Source organism: Capra hircus, chromosome 7 (assembly GCF_001704415.2).
Source record: "Capra hircus breed San Clemente chromosome 7, ASM170441v1, whole genome shotgun sequence".
Lineage (NCBI taxonomy): Eukaryota > Metazoa > Chordata > Mammalia > Artiodactyla > Bovidae > Capra > Capra hircus.
In genome coordinates this window covers 71566917-71593886 of record NC_030814.1, presented here as the reverse complement: position 1 = coordinate 71593886, position 26970 = coordinate 71566917, and the positions used below count along the sequence as shown (strand labels likewise).

Below are 26970 nucleotides of genomic sequence, written 5' to 3'. Positions count from 1 at the left end.
TGTCGTGGGGATGGAGGCAGTTACGCCAACAGAGGGTAGGGTTTTTACAGCTTGTTCATCCAGGGCCCTAGAATCAGTCCTAGGGCCTAAAAAGTTTATAGGATCTCAAAAGGGATAGGATCTCCCTCTCAGGCATAAGCTGAAGCAATTCACTCACTTGCTGAGTCTCAGTGGACTTATCTGCAAAATGGGGACAGTATTCTGGAGTGAAGACCAAAGTGGGGATATGTGTAAGGAAGATTGCTACTGTGGAGGCATTCTCTCCAATTCTGCAGGTGGCAGGAGAAAAAAAGCCATGACAACATGTAGGTCTTTCAAGAAGGAAGATGTGGAGCCGTGAGATACCATGGTAGGTCACACTGTTCTGGGTGGCTGGGAAATGTGTGTGCCCTCCTGAGGCTGCCTATGGGTGCTACTGGAGAGGGCCAAGTTCCCATAGGAAGGCTACTCGCTGCTTAGTTGGCCTCAAGGAATCAAGGGCACACCTAAAGCATGCCCAGTGGCAGACAAGGGGCCACAGCAAGAGGTAAAAGCAGCCCCATCGCCCAGGTGAGGACCAGGAGACTGAGGGAGGCTGGACTCTGCCACCCAGCATCGACAGCCAGATCGGGAGAGTGAAAGCAAGACTGTGGGCTGAGTCACCCCACCCGTAACCTCTGGCACCAGCTCTGCCCAACCTCAAGGCATCAGCAGGCTGAGGGGGCATTTAGAGGGAGACAGGAGACAGTTTTCAAAAGCCACTGGGAATGAGGTGGTAGTGGTGTGCTAGGAGCCAGATGACTTCATTTGGGAATGGCAGGGGAGGAACAGGAAGTTATGCCAGAAGAGGGCTTGCATCACAATGTCAACTTAAGGAGGGTGACCCTCTGCCCCAGGGGGCTTACATTTATTCTCTCATCTTTTTAACAGGCTGGTTCTATAGCTGACTAGGGCCACAACTGGGGGACCTTGGACAAATCACTTATTCTCCCTGAACCTTACGATCTCCATTTATAAATTTTGGGGAAAAACAACCAACCTATTTATGTCACAGGGTCACCATGAGGATACCTCAGTGGGTGTGTGTCCCCTTCTCTGGGCAATAATCAGGCTGTAAGCCGTGGAGTTCAAGGCTACAGGAAGAGCTCTGAGGCTATGGTGATGGACAAAGAACTGGAAGGCCCTTCACTTTGCTCTTCTGTGTCAGAACAGCTCTGCTTTCATTTGTTAGGAACTGAGGGCCTGAGGACAATTTCAATTGCAGAAAGGACTTCTGCTGCCATACAAGTGTGAAACGACTGGTGTAGAGGGAATGATGTGGAATCGCGTATAATTTTGTAATGAGAGAAGGAAAAAGCATGGAACCACACATTTTTGCTATGTACCAAAAGCCCGGTGCCTCCCCATGTTGCCGCATTTAATCCCCACAACTGCCCTTGCTGTGTCATTACCCTCAGTTTACAGATGAGGAAACTCGACTTTGGAAAGAGTTAAGGAACTGACCCAAGATTACATGCTAGTTAAGTGGTGAGTCAGGAAAGCATGCCCAGGGGTGATCTTCAGAAGTTCTTATGTTTTTCAGTATCATTTGACAATCATTTCTTGACCTGTGACCTTATATGAGGCACTGGACTGGGCTCTGGGCACTCTCTGTTCACTGATTTGAGTCTGCTGGGGGAAATGGACGTGCAAACAGGCTGTTTAATTCTGAGTGACAGTGTGAAAAGTGACAGGGGGAAAAAGCACAGGGTGCTCTGGGGACCCAGACTGGGCCATCAGGAGGTGCTTCCCAGAGGAGGCAATATCTCGCTGAGCACTGGGTAAGCGGGACTATCCTGGGAAGTGTGAGACAAACATATTCTAGATAAAAAGTAGAAAAAAGGCTGGGAAATGAGGACACACAGAATATTTAGGGGATGCAAATACTTAACAGGCAGCTGGAGCACAGATTTCTTTTGGGTGGAGTAGAGTGGGCTGGAAGGCCACAGGGGCAGACTGAGAGATGAAGCTGGCAGGCTAAGCAGGGGATAGAGCCTCAAGAGCCCCGCATGCCATATCTGATCCTAGATTTGAGCCTATGGACAATGTTCCCTCACTGAAGGCTTTTTAAACAGTGCCAGTAGGGTGGAAAGAAGTGGATGGTGTGAGCTGCTGGAAGGGGTCGCATGGCCAGGACCGCTCGGCGACGGGTTGGGGAGAGAACGAGGAGTCATGAACACATCATCAACCATCACTACTGTTCCTGCAGCAACTACTCTGTTCACTCTGCCCAACCTTTCTGTGCATCACTCCATTTCATTTTCGCAAAAGCCTTGAATTTTAGGTTCTACCATTATTCTCATTTTATGGAGGAAGAAACTGAGGCTTAGAGGTTAAGTGATTTGCCCAAGGTCATACAGCAAGTACGGTAAAGCCAGGTTTCAAACTGGTCCAATTGCAAGGCCTGCTGCTCGCCATCACCACGATGCAGTCCTCCCCAGATGGCATCTGGGGCTCTGGTTGAGGCAGCTGGGTGGCTGGTGGTGCTATTACCTAGACAGGCAATGGAGAAGGAAAAGTGGGCTCTTTTGGAGAAAGGTGACAAGCTCAGTTTGGGATACGCTGAGTTTGGGTACCTGCAGAATGTCTGTGAGGAGGTACCCACCAGTGGGAGGATATGTCACTGGGAAGTGCAGGGGGAAACAGGGAGACATGACGACCTGGGAGCAAACACTATCTAGATGGCTCTCTCCCAGGGAGCTGTCTTTAAGGGGGAGGGCCAGGCAGAGGAAGACGTGCTCACAAAGGAGACAGGACAGAGGGCAGAGAGGAAGTGAGAAACACAGAGAATGCGGCCTCCCCTTTCCCTTTCCCTGCCCCCACTTAAGTGAGGTTGGAGGGGCCAAAGAAAACTTTTGAAGAAGAGAACAAAGGGTGAGATGCTGCCTGGCGGAAAAGACAACGGACAGGAGAGAAGGACTTGGCGACAAAGAAGTCACTAGTGGCTCCATGGAGGAGTGGAGGTAGCAGACAATTTGCAGCGGGCTGACAGGAGTAAGTGCAGATGAGGAAAGAGACTGGGGTGGTTAAGAGAGGCTGTACGCTCAAAGGACAGTTTGCTTTCAAAAAACAGTACTGGGCACAGTGAGAGGCTGAAGCCACACAGCAGGAAGTGGTATTAGACTGAGGAGGCAGGAAGGACAGCACAGGCTTTAGGTAGGAAAAGGACTAACTCTTCCTTCCAGCAAGAAGAACTCTGCAGGACAGTGCCTCTCCACTGGCTTTGAATCCTTGTTGAAACAGGAAGTGAGTTATCTGCCAAAAAGTAAGGTGGGGGTAGGGAGAGCCTGGCAGCTGGAGCAGAATGGAGGTCTAACAAAGGGGCTGGGATGAATGGAAGTGATGAGGAGTCAGAAGACTAGAGAACAGCAAAGTGGGGGCTCAGGCAGGTGGGAGACTGCTTGGCCAGGGTGCCAAAGACAGGTTCAATCTAGCACCTTCCTCAAGGTGTAGGAGAGAGGCAGGCTGGGGCTGAACCCAGGACTGTGGTTTTTCTAAGTGGGCATAACGGAAGGATAATGAGGAGCTGAAAGGACTGGTAGGAGAGTGAATGAATGATACTCAAGGGATCTCAACCGGTCTGAGAAAGGAAGGAAGACACGTGACGGTCTTCAGTGGATGAAGAGGGGTAGTGGCGGGAGGTTACAGATGACAGACCCAGGGTCGGTTTCAAAGGAGCGAGGGTTAGGACATGGACGAGTCATGGCCAGAAATGGTACAAGGGAGCAGAAAAATGCCCAGCTTCATCTGTCTCCCCAGGTGGGTAGTGGGTGGATGCCTTTCGTGGTGGAAGCTGTGTTTTCGGTGGATTGCAGTTAAGTCTGGGAGGTGACGGAGGGGTACAGTGGAGGAGGCTGATGTATACACAGATACTGGCCATGATCACTAGTTACAGGACGTCAGGACTGCCTCCTCTGTGTTGTATCCTGGCCTCTAGACTGGGTGGAGCAGGCAGTTTCTGAACTGTGGATAGAGAATGACAAATGGCAGACGAGAGAGATGTGCGAGATGCAGCCACAGCACAGTGGACGTTACCTGAGGAAGCCTGCGGAGGAGGAAACATCTGAACTGGGCTGGGAGGAGGTTTTTAGAAAGGAAAGGAGGGGGCAGAGGTGACGGAGAAAGGATATCCAGGCAGAAATTTATGAAAAACATACCAGGCCTGGGAACTGTGAAGTGTGTTCCCTGGGACCTAACTGGGAACCACAGCCTTGGGAGGCCAGGAAAGGCCAGAGAGACCACTTCTGCCCACTGCACACTTCTGGCCAGGCAGTGCTGGCAGGGAGACAGCAAATGCCGACCACTTTCTGAAGGCAGTGGTGAGACCCTTTGGTTTACTACTTCAGGGTGCAGGAAGGGGTCCTGGTTTGTCCTTTGGGCTGGAAAAAGATGGAGAAGCACTGCTGTTTTCCAGAGCACCGGGGCTGTTTGACCACCCAGGACCTGGAGCTAGCTGGCTGTCAAACCCATTCTCTTCAGCTGCTGAGCTCCTGAGTGTGGCACTGTGCAGACACAGCTGGGGGCAGGCAGGCCAAGAGGTAATGAGGTGGCAGGGGACGAGCCATCAAGCTCTGCTGCTCGCCTGGCGGCAGGGCTGCCCAGGAACAGCTCCCCTGGTTCTGTCCTCGGCCTTCTGGGAGGAGTTCACTCAGTCCTCAGGATGGGTCATTCCCATGGCTTCAATTACATCTCCATGCCAGCAACTCCCAGCCCCACATCGCCATCTCCACTCGGACCTCTCATGAGAATCTCTGAGTCACTGTGCCCAACTGAATTCCATCTTCTGCCAACTCCACCTGTGCTCAGCAAGGCATGCCATCCTGCCGGCTACCCTGGCTGACTCTATCATCTCCTTGTCCTGAAATCAAGAGGTCGCCTGCCTCCTCTGAGAACTCCAGCTCCCCTGCTCTAGGCCCACTATCGGTCACCTCTCCCTGGCTCTTGGCTCTCTGGCCTGGAGGATCACTCCTTCACAGTCACCTTGGGAGGCACATCTGGTGAGTGCACTGTGTGATTAAAGCCCTTGGGTGAACCCCCCTGGGCTGTCGGATCAAGTCAGAGCTGTGGAGCAATACCATTCCCTCACTTCTGCTATCTGCCTGCCTTCTCCTGGGTGTGAGTTCTGGCTTCAAAAACTGCTGTGGATGTGCTATGCCCGCTGCCAGGAGGGTCCTCCTGATGAATCTGTACTCACTCTCTACAACTCAGCTCCCCAGGCAGCCTGGTGGTCCAGCCATTTCCAGTGCCTCAGGCAGGATGGGGGCTTCCCTCATCCCAGCACTTGTTGCACACTAATGTGCTTGTCCAGTGTTGTTTCTCCACTGGACTGAACTTTCCAGGGTAAGAAGCTAACTGCATCATATTTGGCTCCAAGCATTTGCAGAAGTGTTTGCTGAATGAACATCTGACTGACTGACTGAACAAGTCCTAAGCTTTGAGGAATCCAGCAAGCGGCTTCTGACGCTAGGACTTGTTTTTCCTCCAATCACTGGCCCCCTGGCCCCCTTACCCCAGTGCCTCCCAAACCCATTCAGACCTTCTCAGAGAAGAGAGCCCTGCCAAGGCCTTTGGCAGCCAGCACTATTCATGCCCGAGAAGTCCTGGGGGTTGGGGGCGAGGGAGTCCTCGGGGAAAAGAGGTGGTAGAGCTGGGCTCCCCCCACACCCACCTTCTTTTTCAGCTTGTGCCGGGCCCGCTTGGCAGCCCTGGCGCTGTTGGGGACCTTGGGCTCCGTGCTGTTGATGAATTCCAGCAGCTCATCCACATCTCGGTGATCCACGGCGGGCTCCCCAGGGACCCCGCCCAGGGCGCCCCCCTTCATGGGCAGCTCCTCTTTGCGCCTGGTCAGCCTTGAGCGAAGCTTCTCTCGGATCTCGGTATAATTCCGACTCGTCGGGGCAGCGGGTGGCTGGGGGAGGGGAGGTGCTGACGTTACACCCTGGGCCTGGGAAGCCCGGAGCACTCCCACCCGCAGGCACCAAGCATGTGGTGAGAAGCAAGACAACTGTTCTTTCTACCACAGCCACAGAGGCCAAATGGCTTCACCCTCCGCCAGGCTCGGAGCCAAGGCAGTGGTGGGCGGAGGAGTGGGAGGGAGGCAGCAGTGTTGCGAGCACACTGACTTGGGAGCCAGGAAAGCAGGTTTGAGCCCAGGCTTCGTCACTCGGAAGCTGTATGACCTTGAGCAGATTCACTGAGTCTTTGTGAGCCTCAATTTTGTCATCTCTAAAATGAGGATAACAACTTCTAGCTCAAAGGTGACCAGCAACATAACTGCTTGAATTTCTTCTGCCCTCAACTGCTCTCCCCTAGCCAGAAGCCCTTTCCTCTTCACCTTATGAGACTTCTGAACTGCTTTCTTCCCCTGTCCGGAGACAGCCTGTACTCTGCTATGAGCCTCCTTCCTGGCGCCATCTGTGCTCACGGCCTGTCCCCTGGCTGGCTCCCACACTGGGGACTGAGAGCCTTGGCTTCCATTCTGCCTTTATCACGCACAAGCCTTCACTTCTCCGTGGTTACGCACGTTACGTATACATGCTCATCAGAATCATAGCTTTCCTCTGCCACTTTCTTTTTGCCTAAGGAAAAAAGTCAATCTTAAGAGAAACCATGAGAAGAGCAAAGGTAGCAAACCTGAAAAATCTCTACCTCATCCATATGCCATGAGGCCCTAGCAAGCGGGCGCTGGCGAGGACTCACAGGGTCCAGGCACAATTATTAGCTCCAAGAGCAAGGGCGGCCCCGGAAGAGCAAGGTACTCCCCTGGCTCCCCTCGGCCGGCCCCCAGCCTGCTCTGGCCTGGGAAGGCTCACTCACCGCATTGTGGCCGAAGAACTCACAGTAGCAGCAGTCACAGAACTTCCCATCTCGCTGGTGGGTGGAGGATGAGGTGCAGGAGCTACGCTCCGAGCTGCTGTCCTCTTCCTCGCCCAGCCCCTCGTCTGCCTCGCACGGCTGGGGAAGCTGGCACGTCAGGCCACTGTGGGTAAACTTGTGCCCCTTGCACCCAGGGTCCCTGCTGAATTGGGAGAAAAGACAGGCCCAAAGGTGAGGAAAGGCAGGGCAGGAGCACGCTGTGAGGAGCCTGGGGAGCAGCTCCCCCACCATCTTCACCTGCCTCATCCCACAAAGACCAAGGCAGGCAGACAGAATGAGCCTCTTGTAAGAACAAGGCAAACACCCTCACTGTTCCTCAGGGACCCCCACAACGGCACTGTTCTGGAAAGGTTCCCTGTGCTTCCCCTCCCCACGTCTACCATGTGAGCCTTACCTCTATCACACACTACAGTGACGATCTGTTCACCCATCTGTCTTCCAGAGCAGAGTATGGACTCCCTGAAGATATGGACTATGCCACTTCTATTTTTGGGTCCCAGTGTGTACCATCACAAGCCTATCCACAGTAAGTGCTCAGGAAGTAGGTGTCTGAACAGATTAGTGGTCTGATGGTTCCTTGGAACATCCAAAGGAGGCCAACGTCCTTTCATTCTCTACGGTTCCCCCCACCCTGACACTGTGGTTTTGCTTTTGGCCATACCATGTGGCTTCTGGGATCTTAGTTTCCTAACCAGGGGTTGAATCCGGGCCCCTGACAGTGGAAGTGACAGTGGACCATGCTCAAAGGTCCTTCTGATTGAGATCGCACCACTGCACAGAGCTGCCTCAGCCATGGCGTCTCAAGGTTAGGAAAGTAAATGTGCCTTGTGGGCCATATTTTAAGCTACTGTTTGTGCCAGGTATTGTATACAGCAAATCATTTCTAACAATCCCCCAAACCCTGCAAAACAGGTTTTGCCATCCCCACGCTGCAACAGAAGAGACCAAGGCTCAGAGTGCTTTACCGTTTTGCCCAAAGAGCAGCTAGGACTCACCCTCGCACTGCACTGCTCTGCTCTGCCTCTGGATTTCAGGAAGCATCTTGTAATATGGACTAATTTCCCAGGGTAAGGAAGAGACACGTCTGAAAGGTCCCAGAATTCGTGCTAGAAGAGTCAGAGTCCTGGGCTGGCCATCAGCAGTGGGAGTGCTCCAGGGCTGAAGCCAAAGGGAGCCAGGAGGAAGGGTGGGGCAAGGAGCAGCCAAGGAGGTTCCCTGGGGCAGGAATCATTATCAAAGTACTCGGAGGACTTCCCTGGCGGCCCAGTGGTTAAGACTTCACACTTCCACTGCAGGGAGCACGGATTCAATCCCAGGGTGGGAACTAATTTCCTACATATTGAGCGGTGCAAAATAAAAAGGTGCTCAGAGAAGCTTAACCTCAACTGACCATTATTCATCTACTATACTAGCACAGTTAAAAATTCCTAGTGCTTTAATACTGGTGGTTACATCAATTTGGAGACCCCTTGGGAAAGCAATTTTTCAATATGTATTAAGAGCCTTTCTCAATAAAATAAAAGCAAAAAATCCCTCATAGCCTTTATACTGAGAACTTTTTTCACCGAGAGATCTATTCCAAGGAGAAAAATCCAAAAGAGTGAAGAGCTTTAGGCAAACACATCGTTAAGAGACATTATTTATAATGTTAAAATGCTGGGATGACCTAAATGTTCAGCAACTGGAGAAGAGCAAAGAATTTCCCAGCCTTTAAAGCTGAGGTTCAGAAGCCATGTGGGAACCTAACAGCACTAAGTGAAACCGGACGACAAAAAACCACAGACACCACTACCACACGGGAAAGCTACTCAAGAGAAACCTGCTACAAGCGCTGTATCGGGGTGATGGGATTTTAGAGCGGGCAAATAGAAACACATCCTCAACACACACCTGATTTACAAAAAGGCAGATCTTCTCCAAAGAACTGTACCTTTCAAATATATATTAAAGCACACTTTCTCAGTACTTAAGAGTTAATTCTAGGAATCTACTTTAAGGACAGAACTCCTGACATTTGGGTGCAAGGATGCTTATTACAGTCTACAAAAAAAATCTACAAATGCCTGAATATCCAGGAACAGGGTAATGATAAATTATGCCACAGTTGTACAACAAAACATGTGGCCACTGAGAAAGTTTTTGAAGAATTTTAACTAGGGAAATGATGATGGTATATGCTAAAAAGTAACCACACAAAAATAATACAGAATGTGACCTCATTTTGTTATGGATATATAGAAACGTGAAAACAAAGAATATATAATGTGGTATTAAAGTTTATCTTTAGGTTGCCAGGAATTTTTTTCTTCTCTCATGTATTTAAAATTTTGACATTTATAAATTTCCCAAGTTAAAACAAACAAACAAACATTTCTTTCATATCTGGAAAAACTATAGAAAAAACATAAACAGAGTATACCCTTTAACTTCCACCCCAAAGTTTTCCCCAAACTCTTAAGTTCAAGTTGTCAGGGAGTTTGCTCTTTGTGCCACTCACCTGTGAGTGCTAGGGAGCTGCTGAGAGCTGGGTGGTGGGAGGAGGGGCCCGCTGCAGTGCCCACTGCAGTGCCCACTACAGGGGTGGCTGCAACCCGAGAATGGAGGAGGCATCTTCAGGAGCGGCATGCTGGTGGAGGGAAGGTGGGGGCTCTGACATGGCCCTGGGGTGTGGGGGGCAGCAGCCACGGCAACAGGGCATTCTGCCACGGCAACAGGGCATTCTGAAACCTGGGCAGGGAAATGCACTGCTGGGGTGGTGGGCAGCAGGTGCGGGTGGGGTGGTGAGCCAAAAGATCCGGGGTGAGATGGGATCAGCGGCGCTGGCTGGGGGTGGTGGCCGGTGGGGCTGTTAGGTGGAGCAGTGAGGTCTGAGTGCCGGTGGTGCTCCGAGATGGGGAAAACCTCACCTGTGGGCGGATGGGGGAGAGAGGTGTCAGAGCGGGAGCCCAGATCCTGGGAAGGAGGCCCAAGGGCTCGCTGCTGCAGCAGCCTGCTTACTGTGGCCAGAGGCAGCATGCCTGGGCACAGTCTCTCAGCATGGTAGACCCATGAGCTTTTGGAAAAGTCAAGCGGTAACTTGGGCTGGAGAGATTTCTCGGCAGGCAGCAGCTGGACAGGCTGAAGATGGCCACGCCTGAGGGAGAAGGCACCAGGAAGGCCAGTCCCATGCAAGGTCATAAAACCTCTGCTGGGCATAAACAGGGGTTGTATGTTCTATCTTTGAGTGCTTCTCTAGGACCTGTCTGACAAGGCTCTGCTTCTGGGCCACGTGCATCAAGGCAGCCAAGATATGCCAGACTTTCGGGTGGCCCCAAATTTCAGAGGACAAGTGGGAAAGCGCTTTGATGACTCTCTCTGGCTCATGCACCAGAATAACTGCATTTATGTATCGCTCCCTCACAATTCTGCGGGTAGCACCCCTTTGAAGAACTAGGTCCTCCATTTAAAAGTAGACAGTAATTCATATTTACGAAGTACAGCAATAACTCAAGATTTTTTCTTTGGGTTGCTAAGCATTATCCCAGGGTCTAAAAAAGGCTTACACAGCTGCATAACTGGCTAATAATCAAAGCAGCTCACACTGCCAATCTCGTGTGGATGGAAGTGCAGTGCTTTTATAAAAGCACCCAACCCTTGGTTGGAAAAGAGGAGACACTCAGGCCCTCCATGCTGCTGCAGCAGTCAGGTGACCTAATTCCTTAAAGGCCCCTGCAGACTTTACTTTCTCTTCAGCCAATGCTTACCAGGTCCCCTCTTGGATCCAATGGGAACAGTTACCAGAGCCAATGCCAGCAGTATTTTTCAAGTTCAGAGTCTTGGGGAAAGGATTCCTACCAAGATAGTCAAGGGCTAGATTCCCTACTTGGCTCCCACCAGAACAGCTCCACTTTTATTTAATAACCGATCTGATTTGTTTGAACAAAATGGTTAGGAAAACACAACTCTCTCCATTTATGGAGAGAGGTCTCTTCTAAGCTTGGAGACTCACCAGGGATTGTAGGAGGGCTCCCGAGCGAGCCACCTGGCATGGCCCCACTGGAGTGCGGGGAGTTCCATAGGCCCGAGAGCTTATGTGCTGACAGGAACGAACTAGGATCCCAGTCCCCTGAGTTCCCATGGCAGGAGGAGGACGAGGAAGAGGACGATGAAGAGGAGGACGAAGAGGAATGAGAATCACCCCCACAAGACTGTGATTTGCAGGATGTGTGTGACAAGGAGATCTGGGGAAGAAAAAGGCTCATGGTAAAACAGTAAACCTCAGGGCTGGCCCTCTGCTGCCTTGGCTTCCCCTGGGGCACCCCCCACCAACTGTGGGAATGGCCCAGTTCCCACAACTCCAGATGCAAGGGCAAACATGGGCCAGGCCTTTGCCAAGAGGGGCTGCGGTGCTCCCCGTGAAGTGTGTGGATGTGATGAGAGGGTCTGGTAAGTGGCAGAGACTGCCTGTCAGCTGTGGCCTTTGGGGAGTCCTGAGAGCTGCCAAGGAGAGGAAAAAGGTCTTTAAGCCAGGAGTCCTAAAGCTGAACTGATTCTGGGTTACAGAGAGGGACTGAGGGGAATGAAAAATGAGGAGTCTGACCTCTGTGATTCAGGAGATGGCAGTTAGATGGCTCCCGGGCATCTTGGAAGCCTTCTAACAGAGGTATTGCAGACCCTCAAACTGACCTTTGCCTTCCATGTCATACTGGTTGGTTTCTGAGCTGCCACAGAGCTGACGGCAGCACAGTCACAGGGAGGGTCAGGATCTCGATCTACCAGTGCCTCCAAGCCGGCCATCACACGGTGCACTGTCCTTGGGGGCTGGTGGGCTGCCTGAAACCTCTCTTTTCTTCCCCCAAATGTGGGCCACAAGCTGCTAATGCTGTATGGGTTCAGCCTCTTTGGCACCTGGGCGGAGGTGCTGCCTGAGGACAGCCACTTGAGCACAAGGCAGCCACAGCTCAACAGCCTGACTTCTCTGGGCAGGCAGCACTCCTGCATTCGGGGACCCCTTCTCAGCGGTTACCTACCGCCACTGCATGTTCTCGACCTGTCTGCCTTTCATCTTCCTCCATGCTCTTTCGGCAACTCTGGCAGACCCACAGAGGCATCTCGCCTAGGAGATTCTTGACGAGCTTTGGCATGAAGTCAGGGGGCAGCTTCTCACCCTGCAACACCAGTCCATTCTGGGAAGGGCCTTCTTCCCAGCCTTTGCGTTCCCGGTGACACAGCAGGCAGCAAGTCTGCACAGACTGGCTGGTGGTAGGGGGAACCTGTCCAACAGACAGAAACAGGGTTTCCCAGAAGGGGAAAGGCTCTGCTTAGAAACAATATTAACAATACTGATGACATCACTTATTATGTGCCAGGCACTGGGTTAGGCACTTTATTTACCCAATTTTACCCTTGTAAACAGCTCTGCAAACTGTTATTATTCTCTCTCTTTTTTTTTTTTTTAAAGAAGAAACATTTCAAGAAGTCAAATAAGTTGCCCAAGGTTATAGAGTTAGTGAGTGGTTGAACCCTATAGGATTTGAACCCCAGTGAGGCTGACTCCAAAGCTCGTGCTTAAATGCCCTAGTGCCCCAACGTCTCCGGATCTTGAAGGTTAATGAGTCGGCCCTTCCTGCTGTGGCATGTCTGGGAGAGGTCACAATTCTTGGGCTGTCTGTGAAGTCTACAGACCAATTCTCACCTGAAAGGAAAAAAAATGCTTTCAGTTAACGCAGTTTGGGAGACCATGTGGGTTTCCCAAAGAGCTGCACAATTCCGTTAGGATCACAGGAGCATTCTGGAGGAGCCAGTCAGAGTATCAACTCAGCTGAAAACCGAGCTGGAGGGTAAGGCAGACCCAGGGGCTTCTGAGTGGCAGGGAGGTGCGGTAAAAAACCCCTGGGCTTTGGGTGTCAGACTGACATGAATTCTAATCCCTCCCTGACCACAAATGAGCTGGGTGACCTTGAGCAAGTTATTCAACTTCTGATTTCCTACCTACTGTGCAGAGTTGTTATGAGGGGGGGTGCATAAACAAGTAAAGTGCCTAGCCCTGTGCATGTCCATAGTACAGTCCCAGTATACAGTCATTATTATTATTATTTTTCCCTTTTCCTTCTAGGACAAATCTGACCTAGAAATGTAAGTCTACAGGTTTTCTGTCACACTGAGGGATAGTGACTTAAGAGACTGATTGTGTCTAGTGACCCCATTAATGGCTTTCCTATATCCTGCAACTTTGCACTGTAGTCCCTTCTCACTCAGACAGTCATGTCACTTTCTTTGGCCAACGAATGTCGGCAAACATGCTGCCAGCATGAGCTTGAAAAGTGTGTGTACATTTCTACGTGCTCCCTTGCATGGCTGGACTTGCTTGCTCCTGCACCTCTGCCCTGCCACGTAAGCATGACCAGGTTAGCTGCTGGAGGGATGTGAGACCTGTGGGGAAAACTGAGTCTTCCCAGCTGACTGGCCAGTAGATCAGATATATGAGTATAGCTGAGATCAGCCCAGTAGGCACCAATCAGCAGAAACACCCAGTCAACACCCGAGAGACTCATGACAAATAATAAATGGTATTGTTTTAAGCCACTAAGTTTTGGGGTGGTTTGTTGCACATAATAGTTAAGCTTCCAAACTTACCCACCACTAGGCAAGACGTATTTGCAGAGGCCTAAGCAAAGGAATAATACAAGTATCACTTTCATCCTACCAATAAAATAAATGGCATCATCTTTTTCAAATAAAATCACCTTCTCACAATAAGTTGGCATCAGGGTATCCTTCAATTTGTAATGCTACAATTACACCGACCTGGGCCCCTGGCTTCTAGAAGAAGAAAGGAAACAAACAGTGGCACCAGAAGCATGTGTGTTTGAGCCTGTGCGTGTGCTCAGCCGCTCAGCCGTGTCTGACTCTGCAACCCCGTGGACTGAAACCCACCAGGCTCCTCTGTCCATGGAATTTTCCAGGCAAGAGTACTGGAGTGGGCTGCCATTTCCTCCTCCAGGGGATCTTCCTGACCCGGGGACTGAAGCACGTCTCTTGGGTCTCCTGCATCTCCTGCACTGGCAGCGGGATTCTTTACCACTAGCACCACCAGGAGCATACCGAAACTTGTGGGGAATTACAAGGACCTCGGGAAAGAACATCAGAGAGAAGGAGAAAGAAATCCTACATATGGAACTCATGTGAGATGCTGCCTAAAGTCTGTGCCAAGGGGACAGTTCAGTGAGCAAGTCAGCTGCTTAGCGGCAGCTATAAAAGAAAACAGCATTCTAGAACCCATTTGTGGTGAGTGTCACATGGTAAGGGTAGAAGGCTGACAGAGAAGTTAAGGTAAAGGAGGCCTTTCTGAGACGTGCACCCAGGAAACTTTCCATAGCTACAAGATGCCATAGTATTAATAGCTCCAGGAGGAGGAGGTAAGGCCAATGCCCAAGTCCCTTTTCCTGTGAGAAAGAGTAAAGTGACTGTATTTTTTAGGCAAACACCAGGATGTGCAATTTTACTACAATGGAACTTCATTTTCCAGTGTTAGGTTCGAGTTATTACAGAAGACGAAAATCTTGGGTGAGTAAAATAATTCTTGAAATTTTTAATGTGGCCTGTAAAGTACAGTATATATGGTTTTATAGGAACAACCAAGAATGCAAATGTACAATGTAAATGACAATGTGTAGTGTTATTTGCTGTTTTCTTTTAAAAGTGAAACAATTTTTATAAGGTAAATATGTGACCTGTGTGACTGTACTTGATGCTAAAGTACTTGTGGGAGGTGCTGAGGTGTAGAAGAAACAATACTGGCTTTGGCATTAATCCTGGGCCTCCATCACTTACCACCTGTATAATGTTGGGCAAGTTCTACTTACTCCGTGCCTCCCCATCTATAAAATGGGATTAAGTTCTGACTTGTAGAGTTGTCTGTGAGCATTGGGATAAAGCACCTAGTCCAGTGCCAGGCATATATGCTACTCAATATATGGCACTAATTGTGAACATGATGGGAGCAATAGGAAAAAATATTTAAAATCAGGACTAGGATTGAAAACATAGAATATACAGTCACTGTATTTTATGAGAATGCAAGAGTCTCTCATATGTAATGAACTGAAGGTGACATCCAGGCATCTTAACCTCTGTCCTCACTCCACTATGTAATTCCTTAAGTTCCCCAAATATTCCTTGTGCTCTCCTACATCACACCTTTGCTAAAGGAGATCCTCTGCCTAAACCCTTCTTCCTCCCCTTACCAATAGGTAGATGAGCAGGGCTTAAATAAAGCCCAGTCTAGATCCAATCTCACTCAAGCTTTCCTAGAGATTCCCTCTTACAATTCACCTCTCTTTCCCATTTCCATACCCCTGCAGCACATTGGGCCTTGGTGACAAGATTTGTGCCTTCTACTTAACTTATTTACCTGTATCTTCTGTCCCTTCTACTAGGTTGTGCTCCTAGAGGGCAAGTACCAGGTCTGATTCTTGTCTGGATCCCTCACGGTACAGCACAGGGCACAGGCTCAGCTGGGCATATAGTGGCTAAGTCAGATTTGTTAAGTATCCTCATGGCAATACAGCTGGCAGGCAGTTTGGTGAGACATTGCTTGAAATTGTTTCCCATAGTAAAAGGCTGTCTTCCCACCCTGGACCTCCAACCAAATGGTTCCAATCCAAGTGTGGAAGACTGGAAGATTATTGGAAGACTGTATTCCTCAGGGATTACAAGACTGCTTATTCATGGAAATAATGTGACTTTCCCTAGAGTTGAAATGGTACATATGATAAATAAGATTAGCCATCAATGGAAGTGAATTTACAGGGCAGGCTGTCTTTCTAGTTAAAGGAAGAAACACAAGGCCAGGGAAGCTAATTAAGTACAAACTGAAGCAGAGATGATACCACCTATGTTGCATAAGGTTGCCCAGAGGATTAAGTGACATTAGAGATGTAAAGCACTTAGCTCAAAGGATCCATACAGGAGGTGCTCAATCTACTATCTAGGCTCCTGGGCTGGTCTTCTTTTTTGGTCTGTTCTTAGTAAGTCTACACTGGAAACTAGCTTATCTACTGTCCTGAGTTTGGTATATTAGATTCTTTCTTTCTAGGCCCAGGAAGTTTTAGGGGGCCACCCTCAAAGTTGTCTTAACTCTAAGCCTTGGTGCCTATCTCTGGGTAAAATTCCCAGCGGAGCCTGTGGACTGTTCTCTCTGACATTTTCATCTCTATTTTAACTGCCAGAGGGTGTTGAGAATCCCAAGCCCTGGAGATATTATATACAGTTAATACTGTCAAATTTTTGCTTTGGCAGAAAAGCTCTTGGTTTACAGTTCCCTTTGACTGCAATCTCCTGCCACTTTCCAAATTCTTGGAAATCGTGACCTTGTATGCCCTGTAGTCAATTCAGGCTTTCAACTAGCTGCTCTCAAGCTGTACTTTTTAGCAGCTAGCGCAATTTTATAGTAATCTCACATGAAGAACATGATCAATACATGTTTATCAAATGAATGAAAATTCCAACCATGTTTCTTCATCAGAAAGGCTGTTGGAATCGATTCTTCAACCCAGTGACCCTGGGCAACAGCTAATTATTCCTTCTTACCTCAGGTTAAATTCAGAGCCTCTCCGGATTCCAGTCTAGCCTTAGGTAAAAGATGGAGGAGCGAAAGGAAAGGTTCTAGGAGTTCTCTAGATTTGGGATCTGCTATAAAAGCTCCAAGATAATTCTGCTTCATTCTCTGGGCAAACACCCAATCTCTGGACGTGTGGAGTTACTCACATGGGGTATCTGTGCTATAGGCATATCTCCAGAGTTCTTAGGGAGCCAGGACCCTAGACTGTGGCCACTCCCAGCCCAGGGGGCTGGCATGCACACCCATGAAAACTAGTACCTGTGCCCTCATCTGGCCAGGCCCAAGACTTTTCTGTTTTTGTCTGAGAAGCATTATGCTAGGACTTTCTAGTTTTTCCTGGGAAAAAAGAGATAAAGTCAAAGGAAGGGAAAGCCAATTTTTCACGGAGCATTTTTACTACAAAGAATGACTAACTGACAAACTATGGTTATTCAAACTTGGGTATTGGCAGACATTTTCTCAGAAAATGAACAAAACAAGCCTATCACCCCCAAGGAAAACTATTCTGTTTCTGTGGTCAATGATAAAAATTCAAGTTTTAGGCGAAAATTAGAATTTTGAAAAAGCTGCATCCACAACCATGAGCTTGACAGCTTCCCAATACTTAAAAGACTTTATGATGAAATTGATGGTGATATTAACAAATGCTATTTTTTGATATTATAAAATGAAACAGGAAAACATCTGGAAGATCTATATAACTCAGTGAACCTATTTTTCCAAATGATCAAAGCATGATGCCACAGAGTCATGCACTGGTATAAAGTCCACCCAAAGTGTTAGATGAACCAACAGATTTTAACATAAATGAGTATAAAGACTTTATTGCTATGTTCTCAGATTCCATATTGCAAAGAATAATACCAACAATCATCTGAAAAGGCTATCAAAATACCTTTCTCTTTTCCAACTATGTATCTGTGTGAAGTTAAATTTTTTTAAAAACATAATTCCATCAAGATAATGTACTGCCAACAGACTGAATACAGAAGCACATGTGTGTATGCATACTCAGCTGTGTCCGACTCTTTGCGATCCCATGGACTGTAGCCCACCCGGCTTTTCTAGCCATGGAATTTTCCAGGCAAGAAATACTGGAGTGGGTTGCTGTTTCCTTCTCCAGGGGATCTTCCTGATCCAGGGATTGAACCCACATCCCTTGTGTCTCCTGCATTAGCAAGTGGATTCTTTACCACGGGCACCACCTGGGAAGCCCCAGAAGCATGTAAGAGAATCTAAACTTTTCCTATTAAGATAGACATAAATTTGCAAAAGTGAAAACAAGACCATTTTTCTCACTTTTTGGGAAAATTGTTATCTCTAGTTTTAAAATTGTTATTTATGGTAATATGATAGCTCTAATAGTGTTATTCTGAAACGAGTGACCAAATATTTTTAAACTTTCTCAACTTTAATACTTCCTTTGGTACATTTCAATAGTTTAACCAACAAAAGCTCTTCTGGGTCCTCAAAAATTTTCAGAAATGTAAAAGGTTCCCAAGACCAAACCCTTTGAGAACAGCTGATGTAAAGTATCTAACAGTGCCTGTCAGCCAGTGGGTGTGCTATAAGCAATAGTGATTATTAACAATCATACAGCAGTTCATGGTATATCTGAAGAGCTGTTTGGGGTCATGAGAAAATTTTGCACCACAGCCTTTCTGGCCACAGTTTGGGAATTATGTGTCACTAGGCCAGATGGCTATCAAGGACCGCTCTTGAAGCTGGATCTAATTTCTAAAACCAAACCTGCTCTCATTTCTTTCATGGGTTCCTTTTATTCCCAAGAGTTAGTATATGTTTATAGAGGATTCCCTCAAGACACAGTGCTGTATCTACCCAGGAGCCCTGTGACAGTTTCTAAATTCTATTCAGAAATGGCCCAACTCCAAAAGCCTCCTTGTCACCGAGGCAGGCAGAAGACAACAGTTAGAAGTCCCTTCCAAAAGCAGAGAAAGTGATTAGTTCCCCAGCCCAGTCACTGCCATTCACTCTTCCATTCATTCCCTCATTCAACAAACATTCTCAGAGCCTCTACCTGGTGCCAACCATTGTGCTAGGTGCTGGGAAACAAGAGTTCCTGCCTTAAGAACACATGCGTAAAACCAGGCAGGTTCATGCACAGGGTTGTCTATGCTCCCAAACTACCAGGATGCCTCATATTTATTTTGGATAATCAGGCAGGAACACATATTAAAATAATATACAATTATAATCAGTAAACAAAATAATAAATATAAACTAAAAACCACCAATTAGGACACTGGGATTCTCTCCTTAAGGTTAAGCTTGTAATGTGCCTTCTCACATATCTGTCCAGTTTGAAGATTTCTTTCCTTGACCTCCTCATTCCTACCTTGGTCGCTTTTCATCTCGGCTCCTTTTTGGTGGAGCTCACTACCCTCACTATGATACCCTTTGGCCCGTGGCATTCATAATGTGGCCCCAGCTGATCTCTCCATATTCCATTTCCATGCTTAACACCCTGAGCCATAGGTTGTATTTGTACTATTCCTCAGATACACCGTGCCCCATCAAACCTCAGCTTTGCTCCTCAGGAAATTCCTACTCATCTCCTAAGATCTTGGTCAAAGGTTGATGAAGCTTTTGCTGGACCAGGCTAAATAGAGTTCTTTTAGTATAGCGTCTATCGCATTGTGCCATAGACACATATCCTCTGCCCACTCCCAAACCCCTGTAGAATGGGAGCTCTTTGGGGGCAGGGAGTGGACCCTGGCCATTTAAATGGGTCCAGGAACTAGGCTTGGCTTGGGCCTGGCACATAGCAGGCATTCACTGAATAAATAAATGATGTTTAAGCCATCTGGCTTATGTCTCAGCTGCTCTACACAAAGGAAAGGAACTAAAACACAGCCCAACTAGCCCAACATACTATGCTGAAAAGGCATGGCTGCGTCACTCCAGGTCACTAATGGGAAGGCATCAGTGCTAAGAATCTCAGACCATTCTAATGCTGGCCATCAGAGGTGTAGTTAATTCTTGCGAAGCCAATACAACCACACCTCCGTGCCCTGAGCTTTCACTCAAACTCCCACTCAGGCTGTTGGCTCAGGTCTTTCCAGGAGACAGGATAGTAGTTTCACAACATAAAGTCAGTTTGTGGAGAATTCTCTCTGGCTGTACAGGCTGAGTCAAGGATAGAGCAGTGAGTCTCTCTAACCCCAGTGGCCCTCTACCTGTGAAGGCTAGTTCACCTGTTGAACCTGTTTCCTGGGTGCAATCAGTTATGGGAAGGCCTAAACTCCTGCTTATTTACCTGGAATCTCAGGCAAACCTTATTACCGACTACTCTGTAATGGCAACAGAGTTCTCATGGGTGGAAGAGAATGACCTTTGAAGACAGACTGTTGAGTTCAAATCCAAGTTTGCCATTTTCAGTATGATCTTGGATTATTACTGAATTTCTTTGAGCCTCCATTTCCTCATTTATGAAATGAGAATAAAACCATACTTCACAGAGTCGTGAGGACAGAAGGAAATAAATTATGTAAAGTACCTGGCCTGGGCCTGGCACACAGTAGGTGCTCAATACCCGTTAGTTTCTTTCCTCTTCTGTCCTGGAAGAAATGACAGGGAAACTTACTAAGTGAGACTTGCCCAATCCAAAGTTACTACTTGAAGCACAGGACAGAAGACTAGACAGATGACCTTCAAGGTCTCTTTAACCCCCCCAGTTCATGTTCTCTGGCTACAACTTCGTAATAAGAACCTTCAATATTTCTAGGCCCTTCTTTCTGTCTGAATTTCTCTATATCTATTCACTTCAGAATGGTGGGGGAAACCACAAAGGGAGCTGGATAGTGAAGAGTCTTGGGGAGGGAATGTAGGAGAGGTGGCCTATAGGACAGCACCATGCTCATCCATCTTGCACTTGGAAGGATGAGAGTGGGAACATGGGCACAGAACTGAAAGGTGCAAACACAGGGTCCTTCCGAGGACACAAGCATTCTTCTCCTCAGTTCTTTTCTGCTCTGCACATTCCACCATGAAGAACCATGAACCACTCCTTTCTACAATATTCATTCCCTTTCCCCAATTCATAAAGTGTATCTTCACTCACACTGTCCTCTTTGCCTCTTCCTATTGAAGCTCAGTTTGGGTATTACATTCTCCTAAGTCTACAGGCAAAACAAACTGTGCTTTGCTCTGTGTTAGGGGATGCCCTAACACTTTTTTTACATGTCTCCTGAACAGAGGTTATCACCTGTACCCTGATTGTCAAAATCTGTCTTCTCCATAGCACTGTGAGCTTTTCAAGGGCAGGGCCTGTATCCCATGAGTCACTGCATTCCAATTGTTCAGCAGAGATGGCAGCACATGTTTTGATACACAAAGAAAGATTAGCAGTTGGAGAATATGGACAAACGGCGAACTGGAAAAAGTTTGCTTTTTTTTTCTTTAAAAACTAAGGCTGCTCCTTCATCTGCTTAGGGAAAAGCTCTCTCTTTCCCCAGGAAGCTTCATTCTTTAAAGAATACTTTAGGCCTCCACAGAGATCCCCATGGCACCCTCAGTTAAACAGTTCCCAGACCCAGCCACACATCAGAAATCATCTGAGGCAATTTAAGAACAGGTTACTGGGCTCCAAACCTAGAGACTATAGGGCTGGGACAGGGTCTAGCAAAGCACAGGGGATCTGATCATTAGTTAGGTTGGGGTGCGAGAGAGGTAGAATCAAGCAATCACAGTTGCTTCTACTGAAAATTACTTCCTCCCACACTCTCATTCACTTTCCCACATCTTTGTTTGACTCCTCATAGCCTATAGATTAAAGCTCAAACCTACTAAACTTTCCAGTCAGACTTCTCACCACTCACCATGAGTTGGGCAGTTCTGGACTCTGGTCTTTGTCTACGCTGCCTGCTTTGCCTCACCTTCTCTGGAGGACCTTCTACTTGACCTTGAAGCCTCAGCTCCAAGAAGCCTTTTCTAGGCTATCACATCTGTGCATCCTCAAAACAAAGCGCTATAATAATCATAGCTACTACATGTGTTCAGTGCTTGACATTCAGTGCCTGTTGAACCCTAGTTTGAGTCCAGTATCACTGTCATTTTATACACAGAAAACCAAACAAAAGGCTGAAGCACTTCTAAAGGTGTGTACCAGGATGTAGAATTTGACTCAACTTAGAGGAAGTGATGCTCCTCTAGCTTAAGTGTAATTATTACATATATGTTCTTTAGACCATGAGCCCCTGTGGGCAGAGACCATGTCTGATTCAATCCTATATTACCAGCTAGCCCAGGACCCAGCACAGACCAGGAGTCTATTAGTGTTGGTAGAATAAATGAACAGCAGGTTAGGTGAGAGGAAGGCTGGGCACAGTGCATGCGTAATGGGCCTGAATGAATGAGTGACTGCCAGCCTGGCTTAGCAGTGCAGGCAGTAAGAATAAGGTGCCAGAAACCTAACGTTTCTTTTATTATAGTTTAACAGCTACTCACTGAACACATAAGAACCATGTACAATAAATACTCCAGAAATGAATTAAGAACATAGCCCAAGCTCACAAAATTCTAGGCTTAGTAAGTGAAGGTGGTACGATATTAATAGTACATCTAACAATATTACACTTAATAGTTCTGGGAAATTTTAAGGAAATTTAAAATTTTAGGAAGTTTTAATCTTCAAAGGTCTTTTGGCATTTCTACATGGTGAAGCTCTACTGGTTTACAAAGGAGCAGAGGTGAGAGGGATCTCTACTCAGCATTATCTCCTCCTACCTGCATTTAAAATGGCTAGGTGGGCAGTGATTTTAAGGGGGAAGTCTCAGGGTACAGGGATTATCTCATTCATCTGTGCGCTCTGAATAAAGGCCTTGGCACAGAGGTTAATACTTGCTGAGTGGATTAAATATAATGAGATGATTTTAATAAAGATACTGACTGTCATCTGCTCCTGTCCCATGAGGGAGTAGGTTTAACTCTGAGCAGTGGTGGAGCCATGTCTCTAGCGTTCCTTTAAACTAGGCTGGGCAAAGTCCCACGGGAAGCTGTAGAGGAGAGATGGAAGGACAGGATGCGCTCAACCCCTACCAACGCCAGTTTATAGTCTAGTGAGTCTCCTGGGGGTTTACTGAGTGAGTGTGCACCTGGACTGCAAGCTGAGTGGCCCAAGAGAACTAGAAGCAGCCAGTGGGGCCGGCAGGTGAGAACACTCAGGCTTTGGAAGGCCAAACGGCTCCTGCCACATGCCACATCCAATTCTAGCTCCGGCATGAGCAGCACTAGATGCTATGTGGGCTGCTCCACATTCTCTTGTGAAGCTGCCTAAGAGTCTTAAAGACGGGAAGAAACATGCCTAGAGTAACAAGGCTAGGAGACTGAGCAGGAAGCTCACCCCAAGTCTGTAAGATTAAATACTATGTCTCTCTGCCTCCTTCAACTGCTTTGTAATTTGTTTTTCCCCTCTTCACTAAGAAGGCTATAACTGTTTTAGTCTTCTTATGGGGGGAAAAAACAAACAAACAAGGATTTGGGTTTTCAGTGAATGTATCAATGTTGTTTAGGGGCCTAAACAATTAGAAGAAAAGGCTTTTGGGATTCCAATTAAGTTCAAGGTCCTGCATTTAAATGCATACAAGTTACAAAAATAAGCAAAGGAGATTGGATGGAACCAGAGAGGCCTATGAGCCTTAACTCAGAGAAAGCAACGCTCTTCTAGCCTTACCATGACTGCTATATACATGTTCTCTAGACCAAATGAGCCCCTTGTGAGGAGGGTCCACAGTTGATTCACTTCTGTATACCAGCTAGCCCAGGGCCTGGCACAGATCAGGTGTCCTTCATATGATGAAGAGGGCAGACACTTCCCAGAGACTGCAGATGACTAACTTCTGGAAACATGGGCCTAGCAGTACCAGATTTTTAGCAGCAGATGGCACAAATCCAGTTTTGTGGGAAATTGATTTTTAAAAATACTGGCTCAAATGAAAACAAAAAACAAAACATGTGATTTGGGGCATTAAACCCTGTGTGTAGACTGAAAGTGATCCCATTCTCCAGCTTTGGCTTCAGTGTGGCATTCGACACTGACTTTCACCTTACTTACCCACTCTAAGTGCTTAAGACAGGGGACTAAGTGGTGGTGGGAGCCAGAGGTCCTCGCCAAAGGTATGCCTGCGGGCAGAGCAAGGACTGATCCCAATTTTTTCAGCAGGTACTTTTCACCAAGGCACAAAGGCCTGCTTCTGGCACCTAGAACCCCCTTCCCCAGCAAAAACGGGGCTCAATCAGAAGTTTGTTCATTTGTTTCACCTGTTACAGCTCGAGTTAAAAAAAAAAGTCTTGCTAAATACCCCACAGTACATAAGAAGGTACTTTATGAGGCGGTGGTAGGTGTACCTATAGTAGGAGTTTTTTGGGCAAATGTTTAGTTTCTCTGAGTTTCCGTTTCTTCATCTGAAAAATGGGATTAACAGTATTTATATCTTCATTCATTAGAATTTATCAATCACCAGGCTTAGTGGTACAATAGTGACTGACTTGGTTCCTACACTCTCAAGAGTTTACAAAGCAAAAGCAGACTAATAATTATATCAATGGTTAACTCATCACATTCGTGCTAAATGCTGAGGAGAACACAGGGCTGGTGGGAAGGTATGTAAAATGCTTAGCATAAATAAATGAATTAACTGAAAGGTCAAGTAGTGGAGTAGGTAGCAATCTATCATGTTAAAACTGCGACCTAAATAAAAACTGAATGGTTATGTCATCAACCAAACTTTCTGGCCATGAATACTATAGGCTGGTTAAGTGGCAGGGGACCCTGAATGGTAAACAAGAGAAGACAACAGCTCCCTGACTCTCCCTTCCCTACCTTCCTCTTCTGGAGAACAGCACTCCCAGGGGTCCAGAGAAGGCTAGAGGGGGAGACAGCTTCAGGGTGCGAAGTTAGACTAGGCAAGGGTGGGGTCCAACTTGAGTTCTCAACTTGAGGAGTCCTTTGGAAACAGTCTCAGCCCAGGGTAGGAGATGGGGATGAAGGGGGGGGGGCTTATCACACTCAGTAAGTGGTGACATCTTCATTAATTAAAAATCTTACTATGATCTAAGACACAAAGGAGACAGTATAAAAACTGGGTTACAGTAATTTCGGGTTCTCAACGGATTCATTCTCTCTCATTCACCTAATTATTCCTACTCTGTGTCAGCAAGGCCCAGGGCTAGGAGTGGAGGGCTGGGGACAGACGGCATGATTTGTGCCCCTGTGGAGTTCACAGTTCAGTGGGGGGAACAGACACATCAACAGACTATGTCATTGTAGAACAGGGAGTGCTACCAGAGGAGAGCATGGGGGGCTGTGGGACAGAGGGGGCACCTCACACAGCTGGGGAGGTCAGGAAAGGCTTTCTGGGAATGGTACCCCAAATAGCATCCCCACTCACATGCACAATTCCAGAGATTCTACTAGAAGGCTGTCAAGAGCCATGCCTTCAGGCTGCACCAGCCTCCCAGAGTCCCCTGCTGCCCGATGCAGTGTCTGCAGAGCCAAACGCATCTTCCGCCACGCCTCATCCTCATCCGGGGCTGCATCCGACCCTCCAAGACTCCTGCAGGAGCCTGCCTTCCTCGGCAGACTCATCCAAAAAACCAACTCAAAACTCTTTTGTCAGAGCAAGCTTAGGGCGAGCCACCCAGCCCCAGGTGCCACAACCCCCCCAGAGCAACTGCGGCTCATGCCACCCCAGCTTCGCAGTAAACACTGGCAGGGTACCTCCTATTATCTCCTTTGCTCAAAAGAAAGTGACCTTCTTCCAGGTGACAAGCTGGAAGCCTTGGAGAGTCCTCCTACTGCTCACTTTCAGCAGGATTCGCCAAACCCAGGGATCTGAGGGTTTGGGTGGACTACCTCGTGGGTCGGGGGTATAGTGGGGAGAAAGAGCAGGCTTTGCTGGGTTTCCAACTCAGTACAGAAGCCCCACCAAATAATTCTAGGCAGCCTGGCTGTCTGCTTCAACTGCTCAGCTGGGCAAGGCGCAGGGCCCGGGGCGGGGGGGGGGGGGGGGGGGCGCCCTGGAGACAGATGCTGGGGGCACAGCTGCTGAGGGAGCAGCGAGGGGAAGGGGTGGAGCTGCTCCCGAGGGGGTGGGAGGGAACAGGCTGCAGCCTTCCAGGGCCCAGAGCCCCGACGTGGCCTGTGGGTGGGTGGGGAGCAGGTGGGCCCAGGGAAGGTGAAGGGCACAGAGCTAAGCTGTGGCCGTAAGACTGGGTGTGCGGCCAGAAGGTATCCCGGAGGCGGCGGGAGAGGGCAGGGAGGCTGGTCTCACTCAGAACCGGACGGGCCGTGCCTCGGCTTTGGACCAAAGGGTCCAGGCTCACTCCCGCCTTGGGGGAGAAAGCCTCAGCTCTGGCCCTGAGGGTTAAGGTTCTGGCCCCAGCCGGGGAATGGTCCATCCCCAAGCCCGTCCCAGCCCCACTCCGGGGAGGTGAAAGAACCCGAGCAGCCAGACTCGCCTCGCTCGCTCCTACCTGGGGGCCGGGCGCCAGCTTGGGCTCGTCCTCCTCCCTGGGGTCGTCGCGGTAGGGCTCCGCCGGCGCCTCCGGGGGCCCTGCACCCGCTCCCGCTTCCAGGCTTGGCGGCGGTGGGGGCTCCGGCGCCTGGGGCTTCTGCGGCCCCGTGGCCCGCGCCCGCTCGCGCCGGCCCGCGCCGCCGCTCGGCCTGCTCCGCCTCCGAGTCATGCTGCTTCTCGCGCCGCTCCCTTGCTCCACTCGCACCGCCGCCGCCGCTCCCCTCACAGGACAACAGCCAATATGGCGGCGCCCGGCTCCCCCTCCGCCGCTGCCAGCAGGTCAGAGGGCACGCGGAGGCCGCGCCGCCGCACTAGCCCCCGAGGCCGCCTGCGCCATTTTGCATAAGGTCACTACCCGGAGTTCCGCGAGAGAGTAAACCTGGTGAGGAAATGCCCTCCTCATTTCGGGATTCCGGGGATGAGACCTGCGCCAGGAGGGGGTGTGCGCTGTAGTAACCGTGCTGCAAGGCCCTGGGCGCTTCAAAACTGGCTGTTAAATGGATGAGTGAATGTTAGTAATATTAGTAGTTTCTATAGTGCTCCGCTACTTTCACAGCTGTGACTTGACTTCTTGTACCTACACGACCTGGCAGGTGCTATAGCTCCTATTTTGCAGCGGAGAAAACGGGGGCTACGGAAGATGAAACGGTTGCTCAGCATCAGACAGCCAGAACTCATGGGCTTGTGGACAGCCTGAGCTGAATGGGACGAAGGGATTGTTTAGATCCTTATTTTCAGTGTATGATCCACGGGGAACCCAGCGTTTGGTGCTTAGGACAGGGAGACTCAGCTCCTCAGTCAGGTGGAAAGAGTGGACACTGAAATACACAATTACAACAGGTGTGATAAAGATGAGATGACTGGGGCACATACTAGGTCAGTGTTTCCAAAAAAGTATATGTGTGTGTGGGAGGATTCTGAGTGATATCAATGGAACATTAA

The 26970-nt window shown here is 48.7% G+C and overlaps 1 protein-coding gene across 11 annotated transcripts in view; it reads right to left on the bottom strand.

The window, feature by feature from the left end:
• The window catches only part of FAM193B (family with sequence similarity 193 member B), a 30681-nt gene extending 4415 nt beyond the window's left edge, over nt 1–26266 (bottom strand). Inside the window, exons 1-7 of one of the 11 annotated variants that reach the window (XM_018050588.1) lie at nt 25233–26082; nt 24904–25095; nt 12041–12146; nt 10883–11114; nt 9392–9800; nt 6835–7036; nt 5687–5926 (exon numbers count right to left, since the gene is read on the bottom strand). In XM_018050588.1, coding sequence (XP_017906077.1) covers nt 5687–5926; nt 6835–7036; nt 9392–9800; nt 10883–11114; nt 12041–12146; nt 24904–25016 — 1302 coding nt within the window. In that variant the 5' untranslated portion in view covers nt 25017–25095; nt 25233–26082. The other 10 variants (XM_018050589.1, XM_018050592.1, XM_018050585.1 and 7 more) reach the window with 10 other exon arrangements.